General features: G+C 44.3%; 2 protein-coding genes and 1 non-coding gene across 4 annotated transcripts; all 3 read left to right on the top strand.

Annotated features, from left to right (window-relative positions):
• Positions 1 to 9144: 9144 nt before the first annotated feature.
• rrm2 (ribonucleotide reductase M2 polypeptide) lies at positions 9145 to 12792 on the top strand. Of its 2 annotated transcripts, XM_030722339.1 has the most exons (10): positions 9145 to 9379; positions 9462 to 9530; positions 10128 to 10280; positions 10367 to 10483; positions 10570 to 10703; positions 10778 to 10872; positions 10959 to 11092; positions 11179 to 11283; positions 11375 to 11488; positions 12463 to 12792. In XM_030722339.1, the coding sequence occupies exons 1-10, from the start codon at positions 9290 to 9292 to the stop codon at positions 12613 to 12615; spliced, it is 1164 nt and encodes a 387-aa protein (XP_030578199.1). In that variant the 5' UTR covers positions 9145 to 9289; the 3' UTR covers positions 12616 to 12792. The 2 variants fall into 2 exon arrangements, with proteins under 2 accessions (XP_030578199.1, XP_030578200.1); XM_030722340.1 differs by lacking the exon at positions 9462 to 9530 and having other exon boundaries at positions 9148 to 9379.
• On the top strand, positions 12247 to 12382 carry LOC115774987 (small nucleolar RNA SNORD94). Its single transcript, XR_004019257.1, has one exon. It is a non-coding gene; the product is annotated as a small nucleolar RNA SNORD94 (small nucleolar RNA).
• Positions 12793 to 13360: 568 nt separating the features above from the next.
• On the top strand, positions 13361 to 20798 carry LOC115774878 (galectin-8). The gene is made up of 9 exons (XM_030722349.1): positions 13361 to 13589; positions 15861 to 15949; positions 16044 to 16251; positions 16361 to 16483; positions 16555 to 16629; positions 17559 to 17585; positions 17872 to 17960; positions 20295 to 20460; positions 20534 to 20798. The coding sequence occupies exons 1-9, from the start codon at positions 13551 to 13553 to the stop codon at positions 20681 to 20683; spliced, it is 966 nt and encodes a 321-aa protein (XP_030578209.1). The 5' UTR covers positions 13361 to 13550; the 3' UTR covers positions 20684 to 20798.
• The last annotated feature ends 303 nt before the right edge of the window (positions 20799 to 21101 follow it).

Below are 21101 nucleotides of genomic sequence, written 5' to 3'. Positions count from 1 at the left end.
CGGGAATGGTTCCCGCCCATGTGTCTTACTGACCGACATTCAAAGCGAGCCAAAGAAGAAGAGTAAAAACAGACGGAGAAACAGTGAAGGTCGTGAGCGGGAAACAGCGACACTGCGTGGCCGTGCGGGGTATAAAAACACCACAGGAGAGCGTCTGTGTAGGTTCTCAGTCATCCAGGTCATAGTAGTCTCACCCCATCACACTGAAAACACAGAAAACTGAAAACTCTGTTTTAACAGGAAGAAACCTCCAGCAGAACCAGGCTCAGGGAGGGACAGTCATCTGCTGAGGGGGGAGAGCCAGAGATTAATAATAACTAATGATTAAATGCAGAGTGGAGTATAAACAGTAAAAAGAGGTGAATGAAAAGAAACAGTGCATCATGGGAACCCCCCAACAGCCTAGGCCTATAGCAGCATAACTAAGGGAGGGTTCAGGGTCACCTGATCCAGCCCTAACTATAAGCTTGATCATAAAGGAAAGTTTTAAGCCTAATCTTAAAAATAGAGAGGGTGTCTGTCTCCTGAATCCAAGCTGGAAGCTGGTTCCACAGAAGAGGGGCCTGAAAGCTGAAGGCTCTGCCTCCCATCCTACTCTTAAGTATCCTAGGAACCACAAGTAAGCCAGCAGTCTGAGAGCGAAGTGCTCTGCTGGGGTGATATGGGACTATGAGGTCTTTGAGATAAGATGGGGCCTGATTATTCAAGACCTTGTAGGTGAGGAGAAGGATTTTAAATTCTATTCTAGATTTAACAGGGAGCCAATGAAGAGAAGCCAATATGGGAGAAATCTGCTCTCTCTTTCTAGTCCCTGTCAGTACTCTAGCTGCAGCATTTTGGATCAGCTGAAGGCTTTTCAGGGAGCTTTTAGGACAGCCTGATAATAATGAATTACAATAGTCCAGCCTAGAAGCAATAAATGCATGAATTAGCTTTTCAGCATCACTCTGAGAAAGGATGTTTCTAATTTTAGAAATATTGCACAAATGTAAAAAATCAGTCCTACATATTTGTTTAATATGTGCATTGAAGGACATATCCTGGTCAAAAATGACTCCAAGATTTCTCACAGTGTTACTGGAGGCCAAAGTAATGCCATCCAGAGTAAGTATCTGGTTAGACACCATGTTTCTAAGATTTGTGGGGCCGAGTACAAGAACTTCAGTTTGATCTGAATTTAGAAGCAGGAAATTAGAGGTCATCCAGGCCTTAATGTCTTTAAGACATTCCTGCAGTTTAACTAACTGATGTGTGTCATCTGGCTTCATAAAGCTGGGTATTGAAGGGACATCACACCGCATATTTGTTTATTGGAATGGATTGCACACAACGCATGGGATAGTTCAATTAGCACTTTACTTAAGCCACATCACACACAGTGTTACAGAGTACTCTGGTTCAGAATTGTCGAAGCTGCCTAGTGCAGTCAGTCGGTGCAGCTTCACACAAGTCTGACCCCACTCTCTATCTCAGTCCAACTTTTATACACAGACTAAGACACAGTTACACAGTTATTGAAATATGTATGGTGGTGTGCTTATCAGTTCCTTCTTCTGTGCCCTTTGCTGTCGCCCGTTAACGTCCTCATCTGGGTCCTGTAGCCACAAAACATCAGACCAAAACACACATTCTTTTCCACTAACTCATCCAGCATGATTTTCCTGCCTCTCTGCTATGCAGTCTTATTTCTGTCTCCTGTGCAGTGTTATTTCAGCACCTTCACATTGTTGTGAAGATTAATGCTGTGATATGTTACTTGATAATATAGGTCTATTTAAATTGTTATATTTATAGTATGTCTACGTGCAGGTTATTTACACTCCCTCCTTCAGTCCCTCTTTTGACCTCAGACGTCTCTGAGGTCAACTTCACCGGCCTGACCTGAGGTGTTCAGCCAGGACTGCATCATCGTTAAGAGCCAGGAGAGGCCCATTTGTGTACACTGGTCTTATAATAATGTGGTTTTCAATCTTTGACAGCAAGTTTTACACAGGGGTTAATAATGTTGTATTTATATTGTATTTCTCTCTTTTCTATTATTTTTATGGCATTAAAACAAAAATAAAACAAGCATTAATAGATTTAAGCATGAGATGTAAGATCACATTACACACATAAATCAGAACACACCTAGTTATTTCACATCCCCATAAGCTAGTGACCCATGATTACTGATATCAACAACTGATCTTGTCTTTGGTTTGTCAATAATGCTCTTGTGTATTAGCATTTATATTTAATCAGTCTAAACTAGATTCTTCGTATAAATTGGCCCACATGGCAGTGACAGTGACTCAGACTCAGTTATTATCTAATTTTTGTCCTAAAATTCATTAGATAGATGTTGATTGAATCTATCTTGGGGTCAAATCAAAGTCCAACTCTACGAAGCTCTTACTCCAAACATAAAAAGAAATTATGAACTGGACCAATGCACAGGTAGCAGTTAAATATGCAGCCTTCAGCCTCCAACACATCACTTCTGACAGTGCAGCTTATCACTGGAGATGTACTCCTGCACCTCTTGGGCAAACACTGTCCACATATGGCCGTTATCCTGGTTAGTTTCCTGTGACAGGTGCATAATGTCTCAGGTGTGGTCTCAGGCACCTGTGGAGAAAGTCCAGTGAAATAAAGCTCCAATTCTTCCCGGTCAATTAAACAAAGTGAGTGATGAACTCCAGGCCTTATGGGTCAATAATTACATTTACACAAACAACTAGGACTATAGTTTAACAGGACACCAAGGTGCCCACAAATATATTTTAGAGATCTATTTATTCAGTGGGTTTTAATGGTAAATCTCCTGTTTGTTTATCATGCTGAGAAATTATCTTAAAGTGAACCTGTTTTCATGCAGCCAGAGTTAGTTAATGCCTTTAAGCAGAACACTAATGAGAGACCTTATGTCTGTGAGTGTAAGCTGGTCTTCATTGCATGTGTGTTTGGAGCTCCTGCATGTAACAAAAATCTGTTTCAGCAGATTTGTCTTTAGAGTTGATTCAAACTAATCAGATAAAAATAAAAACAAAGTAATGCTCTAAAATCAATATTTGATACAGACTTTAAGTCAGCACTGATGGGAAAGGAATAACAGATGCTAAAGCTCACACCAGTCTGTAATTAGACATCCTAGAATCCTAAATGGCTCATGCGTACATGTTTTACCCCATGAAATAAAATACAAACAAAACAATAAAGACCCACCAGACATACGCAAAAAGCTGTGACTCAAAGGAACATTAACACTGCCTGTGAGGATTCAGGCAGTCAGACTGCTTTAGGAAAAGGTAAAGGACATAATTTAAAAGGAAAATCATTTCAAAACAATTTCTAATAGACCCAAATTTTTCATGGCTCTGTGCTCAGAGTGCTGACCACACTCTTCTGACCCCGGTTTGGCTGAGCTTTGTCATCTTGCTTCACTGTTACTGATACCTTGGATGAGCCCAGGGATTTTAACTCATTTGACCACGCTGACTCTAAATGACCAGATTGGGGAAAAACCCTTTCCACACTTAAAAGGACATTTTTAACTGTGCATTTGAACCCTATAATATCTCAATATAAAAAAATATAGCGCAACCCTACATCTCAGTTTTTCTCCATGATAAAGAAATGCTGTTTCACTTATTTAAGGAAGTTCATTTGCATAACTCTTTGAGCTTAAATTGGAACAGGTAAATGTGTAAAATCACTGACAAAGTTCTGGTAACTCATTTTCCAAATTGCCCTGTTATTATGTAGCAGAAAGTTTTATTCATCCCCACAAAATTTCATTTTATATGTATTTATTTAGCACCGAATCACAACAACCAGTCACCCCCAGACACTTCATGCTGTAAGGTCAAACCCACACAATAACAATACTAATTAAATTTTAGCCTAATGTAAAAGAATTGGCATTATTCACATCCTGCTGTGAGTTCACAATAATCCTGGACAACTTTGCGTATTCAAAATGATTTCAGTTTATTGTTTGGTCAAGCAAATCTGTTGGTAACGTCCCCCCAGTCGGAGAGGACACCTGTTGTTGTCCCTCCCCCTGGGCCCAGGCTTTACACAGAGGTCATGGGTTCAGGAACTCACAGTTCACCTGTTATTGTCAGATGTTTAGCCTCCTCTTCAGAGCTGTCAGTCTGTTGAGGAGAGCTCAGTATGATTCTTCTCTCCTTGAACTGGACCAGGTTTGCTCATTGAGCCGCCCCTGATGTTGTTTGATCAGACTCCTGCTGCAATGAGACTGAGAGATCTTCACTAGTTTCATTCTCTTTTTTTTAAACACTTGTTCTATAAATCTATGAATAATCTATAAATAATCCCTCTTTTGAGACATAAAAATTATGTCTCAATAATTCACCATATCCTTAAAAGGGCAAAGTAATACGTAATATCTCTCCGGGTTTCCTTCCTTGGAGTAGACTAGAATGAGTGTCTTTACTGTCAAAATGTACACTGAGATTATATCGTACACATTTTCAAAATCCAAAAGAATCAATGATCACCTTCATTAAGATCAATCAAATCATGGTTACAAACAAATCTGCCAAATAGATAAATGTAAATGATTTTCCCTCTGCAAATGTAACTGTGAATGCTTTCAAATGAGACATCAGGGAAAAGATGCCAAAAAAGTGGAAAAATATTTTCACCCAGACTGGGAATTGAAGCCCTACCACTCACATCCTCAGCCTCAAATTCACCTCAGTGAGCCTACCCTCCTGGACTTTAGGGGATGACCTCTCATTAGATGGATTGCTTTCTTCTATAACAACTCTTAAAAATAACTGTAACCCAGGCATTATTTTTCTAAAAGATTTTTTCCCAAATCTTTATATTTCACTTTGTAGCAGAGTGGAAAACAATGGCCTTTAATAAATCTATTAAGAATCATTTGCATAAAATACCTCAATCTGAGATGTTTTAGGCAATAACCTGACCTATAGACTCATTCTAAGACATTCATTAAAAGCAAACAGCTTGACCTCAGCTATCACTATTGTAATTATCATTAATCACATTTAGTTTAAAAGATGACAGATTTGAAACAAACTGTGGATGCTGAGTCTACACCCTGCAGATTTATTCAGTTGTATATCGTTAAACTCCAGATCGTTATGTTACTTATGATGTGTCATATTCCAATGGAATGCCAATTTTTAATTTAGATGTCAACATTCTTCAAGCTTTCAAACAAATTATCTGTAAAATATTGAGCCAAATGAAGCTTAGTTTTACTGCACTTCATGCATTTCAAGATGAAACCCACAAAGGCAACTTAGTCCATGGAATCTTAATACAAACAAGCGAATGTATTCACAAATGCAAAATGAACGGCTCAATGATAGTTCATGTTTCACAAATTGGTGCATTTTTGGTCAGCTTCACTGACTCATTCACATATCTAAAAATGATTGTTCAAAAGAAGCAGCAGCCTCCCGGTTATGTGGTCTCTTCATTAATCTGACACAACTTTATCGCTGATTCTGCATCTGTGCCTCAAAACTTTCACATTATTATTACCTTCCAACTCAAATGCTTAATAAGCAGAGCATCCACACACACTCACACACAGACACACAAACACACACACAGAAACACATTCAAACATTCATCAGTTTCTCTCAGTATACATTGTTATAGCACTAGCGGAACAAATCAGAGCCGGGCCGGGGGCGGAGCAAATGACCGGGCCCTTTATACCCAAATAATAAACATCATTTTATAACATACACATGCCCAGAACAGTGGGAATGTGTATGTTATGAAGTGCCACTCATGTTAGCTTAGTCTGTAAAAATGCTCCACTTAAGGCCTTTAAGGCCGTTTCACACCGGACGCGCTGCGTTTTTAAATCCTCCTCATATAACGCACGGTGAAAAAAAATGCAGTCGACATCAAGCGATGATGTAATGAGGCCCTGATGTTTCTAAACAAGAGAAGGAAGAAAGAGAGTTTATGGGTTCATCCAGCTCATAAGAAAGCAGCAGCATGTTTCATGGTTTGATCCCGGAGCTGAAGCTGCATCACGGATGCTTTCAGGCATCTTTCTGGATATCAGTGGGACAGTTTGAGCTCTTGTTGGCAGAGTTGGGATCACATGTGAGGAGGCAGAGGATAATATCACCCGGAGCAGCGTGTAGCTGTGTGTCTGAGGTAAAATATGATTTTATTGTTCCCATATCACTGTATATTCAGTACATCGGTGCGCGTTTTGAGCTGTGACCTCACATGCTGCTAAATGCAGCGCTCTGATTGGTCAGTCCTGTTTGTTCGCGTGCGAAAGTCAGAAAAATCGAACTTGATCCGAAAAAATAAATGCCGCAAATTCGTCCTGTGAAATGACGCAGTCGGTGTGAACGGCTGCATTAAGAACAGGAGAGTCCGAAAAATATTTTTAACGCACGAAACATTCGCACGGAATTTACGCGTCCGGTGTGAAACGGCCTTTAGAGTGAAAATAAAGCCAGTCATGCAGTCCAACATCTTATTCAATATTTTACACCTACTACATCACTAAAGACAGTCGGTCTTGTAAAGTTTTGAGCAACCATGACTCAGTCCTGACTGTGGCAACCTTTAAACCCCCGTGTAAAACATGAATGATGGGTGATGTATAGTGGGTTGTATACTGTGCACATTGAGCCATGCATATTGCGATATAATCAAGACAGGGCCCTCCTTCTCCACCTCGCCTCCGACGTGACAGAGGCCTGGCTACCTGAAATCTTATTCTCCTCTCCTCTCTCCCATCCGAGCCCCCTCTAGCCCCGAGCCGGGGGCGTGCCGCCCTCCCAGCCCCTCCAGAAGCTCCGCCCCTGTGTTATAGGCTTTTTTCTTCCCCATGTGACCTGATTTTGAGATTGCTTGCCAGATTATCAGATGTATTAATCAAACAAAGTATCTGACCCAAACATCAACTTCTACCTAATTAAAATGGAGACGTCTCTCCTTTTCATTTTGCTCTCGGTTTAACATCTGTGTTTGGGACTTTACACTAAAATAATTTTACATCACAGGTTATTTTGAAGTTTCACCCTCTTTTTAATCGGAGCCCATTTTCTACATCCAGTGTCGACAGTCATTTTGTCAGTCAGTCCAAACTGCAACAACAAAAACAATGTTAACAAAATGCCAGCGCTTATATTTTCTCTCTTTTTTTAGGGATTTTATTTTATTACAGAATACTTTTCTTCTCTTTCTTTCTCTTTCTTCTTCTTCACAGCGGCCTGCTTTTGCAGTTCATTCTGGGACTTCTGAACCCAAGTTAGCTGTTTTTATGTCACAGAAAGAACTGAGGGAACTCTAAACCAGACAGCTCGACACAGCGTCGAAACTTCAGTGTCGAGCTTCCCATCCTTAGTCAGCACTTCACCTCTGCCTCAAGCCTCCTATTTTAATTCAGCGGCTACGACCATCCTAACATGGAGTCTATTTGATGAATATGATTCAAACCACTGCAGTGCAGTACCTTTAATACCTATAGTATGCTCTAATCTCTGTAATAAAATGTTATGGTCAACAGTATCAGTTGACCTGACTGAACCTGACTGAAACTCTTTAAATAAACCGTTCCTCTGCAGATGATCAGTTAGCTGTTTTACAACTACTCTTTCAAGAATCTTTGAGAGAAAAGGAAGGTTGGAGATTGGCCTATAATTAGCTAAGACAGCTGGGTCAGTGATGGCTTTTTAAGTAGAGGTTTAATTACAGCCACCTTGAAGGCCTGTGGTACACAGCCAACTAATAAAGACTGATTGATCATTTTTAAGATAGAAGCATCAGTTAATGGTAGGACTTCAGTTATTGATGCTTCATATCCAGCAGGTTAGATTATTGTAATTGCAGGACTCTCCAAATCATCAGCAGGACAACTTGAGAAAGCAGCAGCTGGAGTCCTCACAGGTAAATCTGTCTGACCTGCTCACTGTTTGTAACCCAGTCACACCCCTCAGGTCATCAGCTGCAGATCTGTGAACTGTTCCAGGGTCAGATCTCAGTGTACTGAGGGTGCTTTCAGTCAACGATCTGAGGTCAGTTACATCTGTGACTGCATTTGCATTGTTTTATTTTCTGAGTATTCTTTTCATGTTGTCAACATAAGGTTATTTATGTGTGTATACGGTAAACTTATGTACCTATGGAAATGTGGATACAGATACGCTACTGAGTGCATATAAAGAGATGTTTTAAATGTCTGAAATAAATAAATTCAAAAACAAACTCAAAACCGGGCCTGCACTCAGCTGGTGTTGTTCACAGCCTGAAGGCATTATCAGCCTCCACAGGTGTTTATGGTTTTATCACAGTCTGTGAAATGGGCCATATAAATAAAACTGCAGATCACTTGAGATGTAAGTGATTTTACATAGAAATAATAAGCTAAGGTTCTTCACACACAGTGTACATGCTTTATCATAGACAGTAGAAAGATGTATTGATAAATAAATGGCAAACATGGTAGTTTGGTTATTTAATTGATTCTAACCTAAACTGGAAGCTTATTTTCCGCTGGAGATCAAAACCAGCGTTTCTTTGTGAGTGAGATTCTCCTTTCTGCTGGATGAATGAGGAAGAGTCCTCTGTACTGTACAAAGGCAGGTATTTTCCACACATTAAATGAGCTTCAGATGATGCTGATTACATTAAATGAGGCTGAGCCGTGCATAACTACATACTGCCTGCAGAATTTGGCGCTCAATCTTCATGGTGTAAGCGCCTGCAGGCGGCCGCAGCGGCAACAAAGCCGAAAACAGCCTCCGAGCTGAAGAGCAGCAGGCTGCCGCTCCACCACACACCGAACATCCGGAGAGTTTATCAGGAACAGCCTCACCAGCGCGAGCATGAATCTGACGCTCTTTACGCGCTAGTATCTCATCACAGACGTTTTCTCTGAGCGCATTTAAACTTTGACCTTTCTGATGACCTTTAGAGTCGCAGTTTTTTTTACTTTAATGTGAACAAATGTGAGTTTTTATTCAAATCTGAGCCGCTTTGCGCGCACTCGTTTCGTAACCATACAAAACAGTTTGAATTTCCCGCAATAGTTTAGGGGTCACGTGAGCACAGCTGTCACTCTGATTGGCTCCGTCGCTTCGTCAGTTTAAAGGGCCTCCATGAGCTGTGTTCTAATTGGCCAGCTGTGTTCTAGCGCCAAGATTCCAATAAAAGGCGAGCAGACAGCAGCGCTGCTTCAGTCTCGCGCCGCTTGCCGCTGTGCTGTATCTTCCAGCTCCTTTAGCTTTTAGCTTTTAGCTTCTTCTTTGTCCGTTTGAACCGAGAGGCCGCGATGCTGTCCGCGCGCTCCCCGCTCTCCGTGAAGACCGAGCAGGCCCTCAGCAGGCAGCTGGACGACGTGTCGCTGGACAAAGAGAACACGGTGAGACACGAGCCGCTTCCTCTCTTATATCACCATCAATCAGTTACAGTATCGATAACTGACGGTCTGGGTCTCCTTACAGCCTCCGAGCCTGAACAGCAGCCGCATCCTGGCGTCCAAGACCGCGCGGAGGATCTTCGACGCTGCTGCGGTAAGTGAGAGAAAAACTGCAGAAAGCTTCAGGCTTTCAGCGGATTCCGCACATCAGCTGAGCGAGTCGGTGCTGAGCTCACTGACGGCAACTCCGCGCCCAAACTGCGGATGTGGCGCCAACAGTGAGCGGCGCTGGCGCAAGCATCAGCGTCATTCCTGATCATTAACAGGTGATCAAAGTGTGAGTGTCTGAGGGTCGTTTATCCAGACTGTCCAGTTTATTAGGAACAGCTGCCTACACGCTGACGTTCAGCCTTCGTGCTGTTTCTGTTATTCTGTCTTCAGATCAGCGAGCGATGAAGATGAAGCTTCATCTTTCACACTAAAATCTGCAGAAACTGAATTTAAGCAGCTTTGAGTCGGTCTGAGTTTGTTCATCAGCTGATCACTGATCAATAATCCTGATTGAATGGAAAGACTCAGTCATCTGTATGTTGTATTCTACTTGCAGTCAGATTAAGAGTATTCAAGATTGCTTGTATTGCAACAGTACTGTACTCTGTTGTAGGGTCTTTACCTTACAATGTAAAGCACCTTGAGGCGACTGTTTGTTGTGATTTGGTGTTCTATAAATAAAACTGATGTTTGTTTTCAGCCCAAAGCCACGAAGAAGAGCAGCAGCTCGCGGGAGGAGGAGGAGCCTCTGCTGAAGGAGAACCCTCGTCGCTTCGTCATCTTCCCCATCGAGTACCACGACATCTGGCAGATGTACAAGAAGGCGGAGGCGTCCTTCTGGACAGCGGAGGAGGTAGGAGGAGCCACTATGTGGTAGGAGGGTGAGGGGGCGGAGCCTGACACTGAGCGCTGTGATGCTAACGTGCTCTCTGAACACAGGTGGATCTGTCCAAGGACCTGCAACACTGGGAGACCCTGAAGGACGAAGAGCGCTACTTCATCTCCCACGTGTTGGCCTTCTTTGCCGCCAGCGATGGCATCGTCAACGAGAACCTGGTGAGCTGCTGCGCCCGCCATCACCACCAGGTGCTCAGAGATCATGGACAGCTTTAACGCTCCTGTTGTTTCCCTGTGACCACCAGGTGGAGCGGTTCACACAGGAAGTGCAGGTGACGGAGGCCCGGTGTTTCTACGGTTTCCAGATCGCCATGGAGAACATCCACTCGGAGATGTACAGCCTGCTGATCGACACGTACATCAAGGACCCCAAAGAGAGGTACGTTGGGGGCGGTGCTAATACTGGTGTTTGCTGGTTTTACCTGGTGTGTGACGGCGTGTTCGTGCCCACAGAGAGTACCTGTTCAACGCCATCGAGACCCTGCCGTGCGTGAAGAAGAAGGCCGACTGGGCGCTCAACTGGATTGGGAACAAGAACGCCACCTACGGTAAGGAAGCCGCCGCTATCATCCATGAGGCGCCGTGGCTCCGCCTCCTGCCGTTCATTGATTATCGTGTGTTTATCAATCTGCAGGAGAGCGTGTGGTGGCTTTCGCCGCCGTGGAGGGGATCTTCTTCTCTGGCTCCTTTGCCGCCATCTTCTGGCTGAAGAAGAGGGGCCTGATGCCGGGCCTGACCTTCTCCAACGAGCTCATCAGCAGAGACGAGGTGAGGCGCCGTGTCCTGTCTGATAGGAGCTGTTGATCCTGTGATGATGTCACTCTAACAGGGGTGTGTGTGTGTGCTGTGTTCAGGGTCTGCACTGTGACTTCGCCTGTCTGATGTTCAAACACCTGCTGAACAAGCCGTCCAAAGAAACCGTCACCAGCATCATCAAGAACGCTGTGGAGATCGAGCAGGTGAGTCCAGCTCCACCTGCAGCTGCTGCCGCCGCTCCACAGGCTCCACTGGTTTCACTGGTTTTAATGGTGTGTGTGTGTGTGTGCGCAGGAGTTCCTGACCGACGCTCTGCCTGTGAAGCTGATCGGGATGAACTGCGACATGATGAAGCGCTACATCGAGTTTGTGGCCGACAGGCTGCTGCTGGAGCTCGGCTTCTCCAAGGTAACGCACCGCAGAGACCAATGAGAGCAGCAGGTAGAGGTCAGGTGATCCTGTGGCTCACTTAAAAGCAGGGAACCGTGAAGCGTCCACGCTGATCTGACACATAAGGTCAAACGTCTGTTTGTATGTAAGCGTTTTAAACCGCAGCGCAGATCTTTGTTTGCAGCAGTGTTCCCAAAGACACAAACCTCAGAAAGATGCACTTTGACCTGAGAGGGCGAGAGGAAGCGTTTCAGACATTTGCAGCTCTGTAGGGAAAGGTGAGGAGTTTAACCTGGAGCACTCGTTCAGTCAGCAGATCCTCAAACGCTTCATGTGACCTTTAACCCTCAGCATACAGTTGACACTGTTGCTTCATCCTTTCAGTGACGGTAAAATAATCCAACATTTGAGCTTTTAGCTCTGAAAACATTTATTCACATGATTGGTCAGATTTAATGAGTGAGTCTGCTTCAACAGAGCTGCTCGCAGTTAAACCGAGGCTTCATATTTAAACCCACCTCTGGAGGACAGCCAGCTGTGCTCAGATAATGGTGTGTTCAGAGCGCTGGAGAAACTTGTGGTGTCGGCAGCTATATTTAATCTCAGCCTCCAATTCAGGAGCGAGAGCAGCGTCCGGCCCAAAGATCAAATGCACGCATGCAGTTCCTGACCTTTGGAAGGTGCTCACAGGGTTTATGTAGAGCTGTGCAGACACACTAGCAAGGTTTTACTGAAGGAAACCGCTTCCTGATGAAGAGTAGCAGATGATGATGATGTGAGTGATGATGAAGCGCGCAGGGGTACGGACCTCAGCCGGTGATGGGGGCTGAGTGCTGCAGCAGACTCTGATCAGAGGACAAGTGGTTCTCTGACAGGCGGCAGCAGCATGACACAGACGCCTGTCTGAACTCACCTGTGGGGTCAGGTGACTGCGGGGGTGGAGGCTGTGGGCGGAGCTGACTGACATGGGGGGTGTGTGTGCATGTTTGCAGATCTACCGGGTGGAGAACCCCTTCGACTTCATGGAGAACATCTCTCTGGAGGGAAAGACCAACTTCTTCGAGAAGCGGGTGGGCGAGTACCAGAGGATGGGCGTCATGTCTGCGCCCACGGACAACACCTTCAGGCTGGACGCCGACTTCTGAGGTGGCGGCTACTCTGTGGACTTTTCATCCAATCAGAGCGCAGACAGGACTGCAGCTCAGGTTCAACCTGTTTGCTTCTTGTACATAAACTTTGTAGAGTTTCTATGAAATCTGCTTTTTATTGTTTTTAAATCTGTACAAATGTTTGTAATAAAGTCACAGCTGCTGTTTGTAAAACTTTCCGTGTGATGCAGATGCTCTGCTGGAGCAGCACGTTTATAAGCAGCTCCCTGAACTGTACCTGTGGAAAGCACTGAGTGAAGCGCTGCATTATCATGGGAATGTCTAAATGTTCTAATTGGTTCTAATCTGCTGCTGGAAATGGAAAACACCAAGAATACCTGTTCAGTCACATTAATGTCACTCTGATCTCCACGTCTCCATCAGGCTGTGGGAGAAGGAAAAAAATCTGTTTTTGGAACTTAAGGTCAAAGTTGGGACTTTTTTTAAACAGTCGATCTGAAATTTTGAGCATTTCTGTTTCCTGACATTAATGATGCTGATCCTGCAGTGTCCGCTCCGAGAAGTCGGGCTCAGAGGTCATCGGTAAATATTGATCCAAATCAATACACGCCCTGGTAAAAATTCCTGACTTTCCTCTGAGGTCTTGCAGTCACCAATCATCGGAACCACGTGACTGAGCTCCCACTAACCCCCGCGCAGTCTCTAAGGAGAGGGTATTGACGTCATCACGCAGGACCCCAGGGTGTCTCCATGCCAGCAGTTTAAAAGAATTTTTCGGTCTAATATTTTTTTCCTATTTATATATATTTTTTGGCCGTTCGGTGACAGTCCTGCGCATTCACGCGCTGACTTTATTTCCTGGTCTGGGGTCGGTGCCTCATCCTTAAACACTCTGTCCGCGGTGACGTCAGAGACGGAAATAAACAAACGAATCGTCGGAAAGCGCTGCGGAGACGCTTTTCTGTGCCAAAATGTCGATTTCCAACCCGAGACAGGTGTTCCACAACCCGGTAAGACGATAATGTGTGTTCCTTTTTGTCTGGTTTTTGATCTGTGTCACCAGTTTTCATTCTCATCATCAAAGGTAAATCGATTATTGATCAAGGATTCCTGTGTGAACGGACGCGCTAGGACATTAGCTTACCCAACAGCTTTAAACGGCGAATATTTAATGTTACATCTTCTCTTATAAAAATGTCTTAAGTGTTTTAAATGCGCTGAAGAGCCTCCTGAAGAATTCGGCTTGAATACAGTCCTCTAAAAACTTGAAGCTTTTCAGCAAACCTTTGGCTCCTCCGCCCCGCGGGGACGCATTTAGAGCCGCAGGAGCGGCTGTCTGTGTCCAGTCTGTTTTACTCAGGTCGAATTACAGACCCAGTTACTGACGTTTGATTTAAGCAGGGTCGGGCTTTAGATGTGAAGATACCTGAGAAAACTTCAGTAATATCTGTAGTTTGGCGTCGGTACGAGAAAAGTGTTTCAGTTCGTTTGACGCTGAATATTTCACATGAAAATGTGTCATACGTCACGTGTGTGACGATGGTGAATTCTGCTTTAAAATCATCCCCTGAAAACTTCATCAGCTGTTCTGGACGGACTGTGGTTCGGGTCATTCACTTCCGCCCTGCAGCTGACACATTTAGTCACGTGACCCCATTCCTGTTTAATTTCAGGAACAGTCGGTATAGTTTGACATTAACAGGTTTTGGGGTTTGAATGTCTCGCACACAGAAAATATGCGATTAACAATGCTGATTAACTCCCTGTTACATGTTCTTCAACTTCTGCTGAAATGTACAGGAGACATCTGCGCTGTGTGTGTTTGAAACAAAAATATAAACAGGACTGATCCAAAAGGTTTCCAGTTGACACCATGTGTCTGAAAACATGACATCTGCAACATGATTAAGAGGAACAGCTAAATCAAAACTGTAATGATAATAAGACCTGTGATTATTTCATAAAATCAAATACACACACCCAACAACAACCACAAACGAGCAGGAACAAAGCGTTCACAGTGGACGTGGACCAGAACAAATAAAAACAGGCCTTTAGAGCTGATTTATGGACTTTATTGTACCACCAGTCTCAAGGCGAGGACAGAAAAAGCCTAAAAGCTTTTAGATGAGAAGATGAAAGATCAGCGATGTATCACGGAGGTGATCCAGGAAGTGACGTCTTGTCTTTCCTCTGCAGCAGTCGAGAGAGATCGATCTGGACAAATTAAATATGCAGGGAGATCCAGCCCAGATGAGAGGAGCTCCTTTAGAGACAGTCCAGCTTTAATTCAGTGGCTCAGCCCTTCATTAAACAATTGATGTGATTATTAAAAGTCAAAAGGGAATCCATGAAAATAGAAAGATTTTAACTGCAGTTCAAATGCTTGTGGATAAAAGACAAAGTGTCTTTGTTGGATGTTCTCAGAGCTGTAGCAAAAATAAAATAACTCCAGTTTTGGTGTCGTGATTTTAGAGGCAGAACACGAGAACCACTGCAGGCAAACAGAGCCGCAAACACCCGGAGGAGGAGGAGGAGAACACTCAGACTGTTTGAGCCTAACTGACCACACTGAGTTCAACTTTAGAAAGAGACTGGAAGAGCGCAGCAAACGTTTCTTGATATTGAAATACGTGACCTCACTCTCGAGGTGAAGTTTTGGAAGGACGAACCTTTTTCCGTCCTCAGACACGTTTGTTTCACTCTCTTCAGGTTGAAATTCCTCTGATTTGTCGTTTTTTCTCGTCATCAGTCAGAGTAACGCACAGATGTGGCTCTGTGATGCAGGCTAACACATTCACCTTTACACTTCAAATTCAAGACCAGGAGGAGACACAGGCCCATCCTCGGCTTGAGCCGGGCCCGGATAAATGGGAGGGTTGTGTCTGGATGCACATCTGTAAACTCAGCCCAGTGAAATGTGGATCCGTGTGCTGCTGCGACCGTTTGGGAGATAATGGAGCAGGCCGGAGTAATACTTGTAATGATTTGAGAAAAGCCTCTGAGTTGATGTGAGTTGCTGTAAACAGGTTGAGGTGCACAGAGGTCGTCTTTCAGTGGCTCTAAGTGAAAGCTCGAGGATTTCTGTGTTGGTTAATCTAATTTCACTCTATAATCTAATAAGGCACTCTCAGAGGCTTCCTTCCTCCCACAAAGCTCTGGTTCACTGTCAGAAAGCCCGTCGCATTTACTCCACACTAATCCTCCCCCTCACGTGTTTCCAGGTGTTCTCTGTGGTCACCTGACCACCCCTGCTCATGTTTCTGCTTTTCTGCCCTCAGGTGATCCCCTTCGCTGGGACCATCCTGGGGGGGTTCCTACCGGGTGAGATGGTTCTGATCCAGGGCTCTGTGCCGTCCGATGCTGACAGGTGAGGGTGCTGATCTTCATCAGAAAGAAACGACGGACAGTTCTCTGAAAATAGCTTCTTACAGCCGGGTTCTTCTCCCTCTGCGCTCTCACAGGTTCCAGGTGGACTTCACATGCGGTAGCAGCGTGATGCCGCGGGCCGACGTGGCGTTCCACTTCAACCCGAGGATCAAAAAGTCGTGCATCGTGTGCAACACACTGACGAAGGAGCGCTGGGGCCACGAGCAGATCCACTACGAGATGCCCTTCAGGCTCGAGGTCGACTTCGAGCTCATCATCCTCATCCTCAAAGACCAGTTCAAGGTGAGAGACGAGCTGACCAATCGGGTATCAGAGAAGAGTCAGCTGGGCAAACCTTTTGTTTAATGGGTCAGACTGGCATCCAGCGACTTTTCTCTCTGTCGGTTTTCAGGTGGCGGTGAACGGCGCCCACCTGCTGGAGTACAAACACCGAGTGGTGCTGGAGCGCGTCGACACCATCAGCATCTCAGGAAAGGTCAAAGTACAGGCAGTGGGTGTCCTCCCCCCGAGCTCGGTGAGTGCATCTGTAACCCGTGGCAACCTGCAGCTTTACCTTCAGAGAGTTAACCTGTTTGTTTGTTTCAGAGCTCCGCCTCTCCTGCCGGCAGTCTGACCAATCAGGACGCAGAGATGAGCCTAAGAGCAGATGCACAAACTCAGGTTTGAATCCATTTTATTAGACATGAAGGAGCGGAGAAGCTGTTCCTATATACAACTTCAGGCTTTAAATATGATCAATAAACACATTTAGAATAAACTTCAGCTTCATCCTGAGTTTAATGATGAAGGAAGTAATGAGAATTATTGTTGCTGCAGCAGCTGACACACATTTAACTCTTTTAAACATTTATTTCAACTCAAGCCAAAAAAGTTCTGCATCCATCAAACGTTTGATTGATCGGTTCAGATCAAACTGATTATTGGATAAACTGAGCTTCATGTTGAATTTGATTTACACCTTTGCTGTTAAATATTTAGAGTACACCCAGTTTTAATAATCATGATTTTAGCAAAAATGATCATTTAAAAAAAGACATAAAAGTTGAATTGAGTTTGAGACGAGAAACGTCAGAACGAGTGAAGAGAATCGAAACTTTCATAGTTTTTATTTTTAATAGAAATGGCTGAATAAAGACTGGAGGAGGAAACGCTTACGGATTTAACTGTTTGCGGTCGTTGCTGTGAACGTTCTGTCCTCGTGTTGAAGAGTGGTCTGGGTGCAGATTCCTACCACGACTCTTCACAGAGGCTGTGAACACAGCTAAAAACACAGTTAAAGGGCAGCAGCACGCCCACCGACGCTGCCCCCTGCTGGTGAATGGTACAAAAAGTAAAGCGTCCTCGTGAACAGCAGCAGGACAAAACTAAAAATGAGCCCTCTCGGGTCATCGTGGGCCAAGTCGAACCCGTTAATGTTGGAGAAAGGAAACGCGGACTTTGCTGGAAAAAATTATTTTTTTTTTTCTCTGATTGATTGCTGGGACTTTGGAGGCTGATGTCATAAAATTACCGTGTTCTGATTGGTTAGGGTTAGCGTTATGAATCAGCTGATAAGATTTTAATCAGATTTTTTTTTTCCTGTTTTGCAGCCGGTCATCTCCTCATCAGGTGACTTGGTGAGTTTTCGTCATCAAATAATTTGATAAATGTTGAATTTTATTACAATACCAACAGTTTAAAACAAATGGGAATAAATAAACTTCAAAGCAGGCTTTGAGCATCTTTATTCAGTTTTTTTATCAATGATATGAAAGACAAACTCTGATTTACATTTAAAAGTGTTGCATCTAAAAGATGGCGAGATGGACGTTCAAATTTTTTTCTTATTTTTCTTTATCACATTTGTGTAAAGGAAGAAAACAGTTTGAGCGTTTTCTGTGACTGACTTCCTGTTTCCTGCAGAGCATCCCCTTCAGAGGTCACCTGGTTAACGGCCTGAGCGTCGGACGCAGCATCATCATCAAAGGAGAAATCAATCAGAACGCAGAGAGGTAACGATAATAATCAGCAGGAGGCGTCATCGACTGAAACCAAAGCGATTGATTGGAAATAAATTTTCAAACACAGCACAGAAAAGATCAGTCTGTAGATCCATAAATGCACAGAGAGTCAGAAGGACCAAAGTTAACCCTAAATCATCAAATCAATCACAGATGGTTAAAAGTTGTTCTGGAGCTCCTGAAAATGTCCAATTTTATCAAGTGAATGTGAAGCAGTTGTTCTACAAATATGCAGGTTACAAAAATCTGCTAAATTCATCATTTAAACCTTCAGAGGAGCCAATCAGAGCAAACAAAACAAACTGAATGGGCAAATTAAAATGTTTAAGGTGCATTAGTTCGTCAGCTGAGGCGCACACACACACACACACAGAAACATTCCACCTTAAAAGCTGCCAGCAGCTGCCGGCTGTCTTTAAGCCCCTCGGTGATATTCCCAGAGCGAGCAGCAGCTGATGGCCAATCATGTGAGAACCTCACGTGGTCACGTTTCCTGTGTGACGTCAGTGTTTAATGAACTCTGTCCTGGATTGTTTCTGCACACGTGGGGTCGGCTGTAAGCTTCTGATTCTGCAGAACGCCGTCCTGATGCAGCTCCCGTCCACCATCTTTACCTCTGCTTACAGCCGCCATGACAGTTATGGCTGCAGCTGAGGTTTTCCCATTGTGACCAGTGTCACTGCTCACTAAGAAACGGCGAGGAAGGAAAACATGAGCGTAAACCGTTTATTAAAGTTTTAAGCTTCTTAAAGTCCCATTATGACCTCTGACCTCTGAGCCGAGCGTCCAGGATTCAGTCCAAACTTTGAGGGGAGACTTTTAAAACACTGTTGTCCTAAAACTGTTATTAAAGTTAAAATGAAGCTTTGAGTACGGGCTCTGATTCATGGGCCACCTGTGAGCTGTATACCTGGCTAAATCACCATGGTAACTGATGCTTAATGCCTCACCTGGTCAGGAGCTGACAAACTGAAGCAATTTCCACATGTCCACATGAGGAAGCTTTAACGTGTCAGAGCTCTGCTGTGCAGCCACAGAATCATTCACTGCAGCATTCCCGGCTTTCTCCTCTGCAGCAGTGCTGCTGATGTCACCAGCGCCTGATAACATCTCTGATTGGAGGATGGGACAGTCACAGGGATCATTTCACGCAGAAGGTCACATGTTAGGCCCGGCTTAAGGAAAGCTGATACGCTATCTCAGACTGAGGTTTAGGATGTGCTGAGCCAGCTAACCAACCTGCCTGTGGTTGACCCCAGGGTCAAACTCTTCTCACGAAGCCTCTAAGTTTGGTTCAGAACTAAAGGTTTTCACAGATCTCCTGTACTGGTGTTTAAGGTGCCTGGAGCTTCCTTGTTTTAATATAAAAACCCGTTTCTTCTTTCCAGCAACACACTGACAGCTTTGTGCTTTAAACAGAAAACACTTCATACCTTTATTACATTTGCAGCAGCACTGCGAGGCAGTGGCCCTCAAAGTTCCTGAGAAAGGTCAGTGTGTCCCAAAGGTTACAGTTTTTATTCAAATAAAATTCAGAAACTTTTTAGTTTGTTCAAAAAATGAATTTATTCAATTAACACGACTGAATCCCTGATCATCCTCTCCCCAAAAACCAGAAACCCTGTTTCTGTGGAGGGTCAGGCTGGTGCTGTTTCCATTGTTCACACATCAGTGTAAAGAGCAGGCCCCTCAGAGTGCTCATGGAGAGCATTAAAGAAGGAAAACAGAGATTAAGACCAAAAGAGGGCAGAAACAAGGTTTAAACCACTAAAAAAAACTTTATTTAAAAAGAGAGCGCAGCGCATGTTGGCCTTCATCATCATGTGTAACATTTAGTGCAGTTTGAGTCTGACCCGGCTTAATAAGAAAAACATATCACTGCAGCAGCGTCACATTTCACTGCTAAATTCATCACCTGATAATCTGACTGGAGCAGGCGGCACTCACAGGGATCATTTCCTGTGGAAGAAGTCACATGACCCACACCACCCCCATTTTTTAGTGCGCACGCTCGGAGCCTGAATGGGAGAGCCCGGCTCAGCAGATAGTCTGACTGAGACGAGCCTGCGGTCTGGTTCTAGTCGGTGGGTCGGAGTTAACTGGATGTTTGGGTTCTCTGGCGGTCGGTGATCATAAACCTTGCTGAACATTTATCAGGTTTGGGTGGTTAAAGCTGAGTCATGTGACCGTCGCATGGCCCTTTTAATAAACTGATTCACGAGCCTGCACCGGTGTGGCACTTTAATAGTTTACAGAACAGAAAATGTGAAAATTTTTAGTTGAAAAATAATTCAGCCTTTATTAATGAATCACTTCCTGTTGCAGTTTCTGCGTGAACCTGAGGCCGGCGAGCGGCTCCGACATCGCGCTCCATCTGAACCCTCGTATGAAGAAACGCGTCTTCGTCAGGAACTCCTTCCTGTCAGACTGCTGGGGCCTTGAGGAGACGGCGCTCGCCTCCTTCCCCTTCATCGCTGGGCAGTACTTTGAGGTGACCTCTGACCCCTGCTGTAACGCTGTGATGCCGTGACCTTTTTTTAAATGTGCTGCTGTCTCCCCTGCAGATGATCATCTGGTGCGACTCGCAGCACTTCCGAGTCGCTGTGAATGGCCAGCACCAGCTAGACTACAAGCACCGCCTGAAGGAGCTGAGCGCCGTCAGCCAGGTGGAGGTGAGAGGAGACGTGACGCTGCTCGCTGTCAGAGTGCTCTGAGCGGCAGCTCGCCATCATCAAACCCAGTGACGCCTCCACCGTGACCAATCAGCATTTAAGATTCTTTCCTTTTACCACAATCACCTGGAACATTTTCAAAATAAAAGTGTCATTAATCGCATCTGTCCAGCTGTTTTACTACAATAGCTGCTTTACAGATTTTACTGTTTCAAGTTTTAATCGATTTGAAAGTAGCAGTGATTAAAAATGATGCCGACATTTTTCCAGTGTCACACCTGAGGCCAGGATCGTCCTCCTCACTTTCTAATCATTTTAAAGTGAACGTTGATCAGCTATCCTCACGCTGCTGTGGAAATTTACCCAGAACACACTGAAGCTCTCAGATGGAACATGATTGTGAAGCAGGCATTTTAAAACATTTAACGAAGTATTCACCTTCATATAACAAAAACAGACC

This window comes from Archocentrus centrarchus, chromosome 24, assembly GCF_007364275.1.
Source record: "Archocentrus centrarchus isolate MPI-CPG fArcCen1 chromosome 24, fArcCen1, whole genome shotgun sequence".
Taxonomy (NCBI): domain Eukaryota; kingdom Metazoa; phylum Chordata; class Actinopteri; order Cichliformes; family Cichlidae; genus Archocentrus; species Archocentrus centrarchus.
This window is presented reverse-complemented; position numbering and strand designations above follow the sequence as displayed.

Bases quoted from the DNA above. Each gene is read 5' to 3' on its own strand.
- rrm2 (XM_030722339.1), top strand. From the start codon at position 9,290: ATGCTGTCCGCGCGCTCCCCGCTCTCCGTGAAGACCGAGCAGGCCCTC. The intron at 9,380-9,461 runs GTGAGACACGAG...GTCTCCTTACAG, and splicing joins CGCTGGACAAAGAGAACACG to CCTCCGAGCCTGAACAGCAG. The intron at 11,093-11,178 runs GTGAGGCGCCGT...TGCTGTGTTCAG, and splicing joins AGCTCATCAGCAGAGACGAG to GGTCTGCACTGTGACTTCGC.
- LOC115774878 (XM_030722349.1), top strand. From the start codon at position 13,551: ATGTCGATTTCCAACCCGAGACAGGTGTTCCACAACCCG. The intron at 13,590-15,860 runs GTAAGACGATAA...TTCTGCCCTCAG, and splicing joins GACAGGTGTTCCACAACCCG to GTGATCCCCTTCGCTGGGAC. The intron at 17,586-17,871 runs GTGAGTTTTCGT...TGTTTCCTGCAG, and splicing joins TCTCCTCATCAGGTGACTTG to AGCATCCCCTTCAGAGGTCA.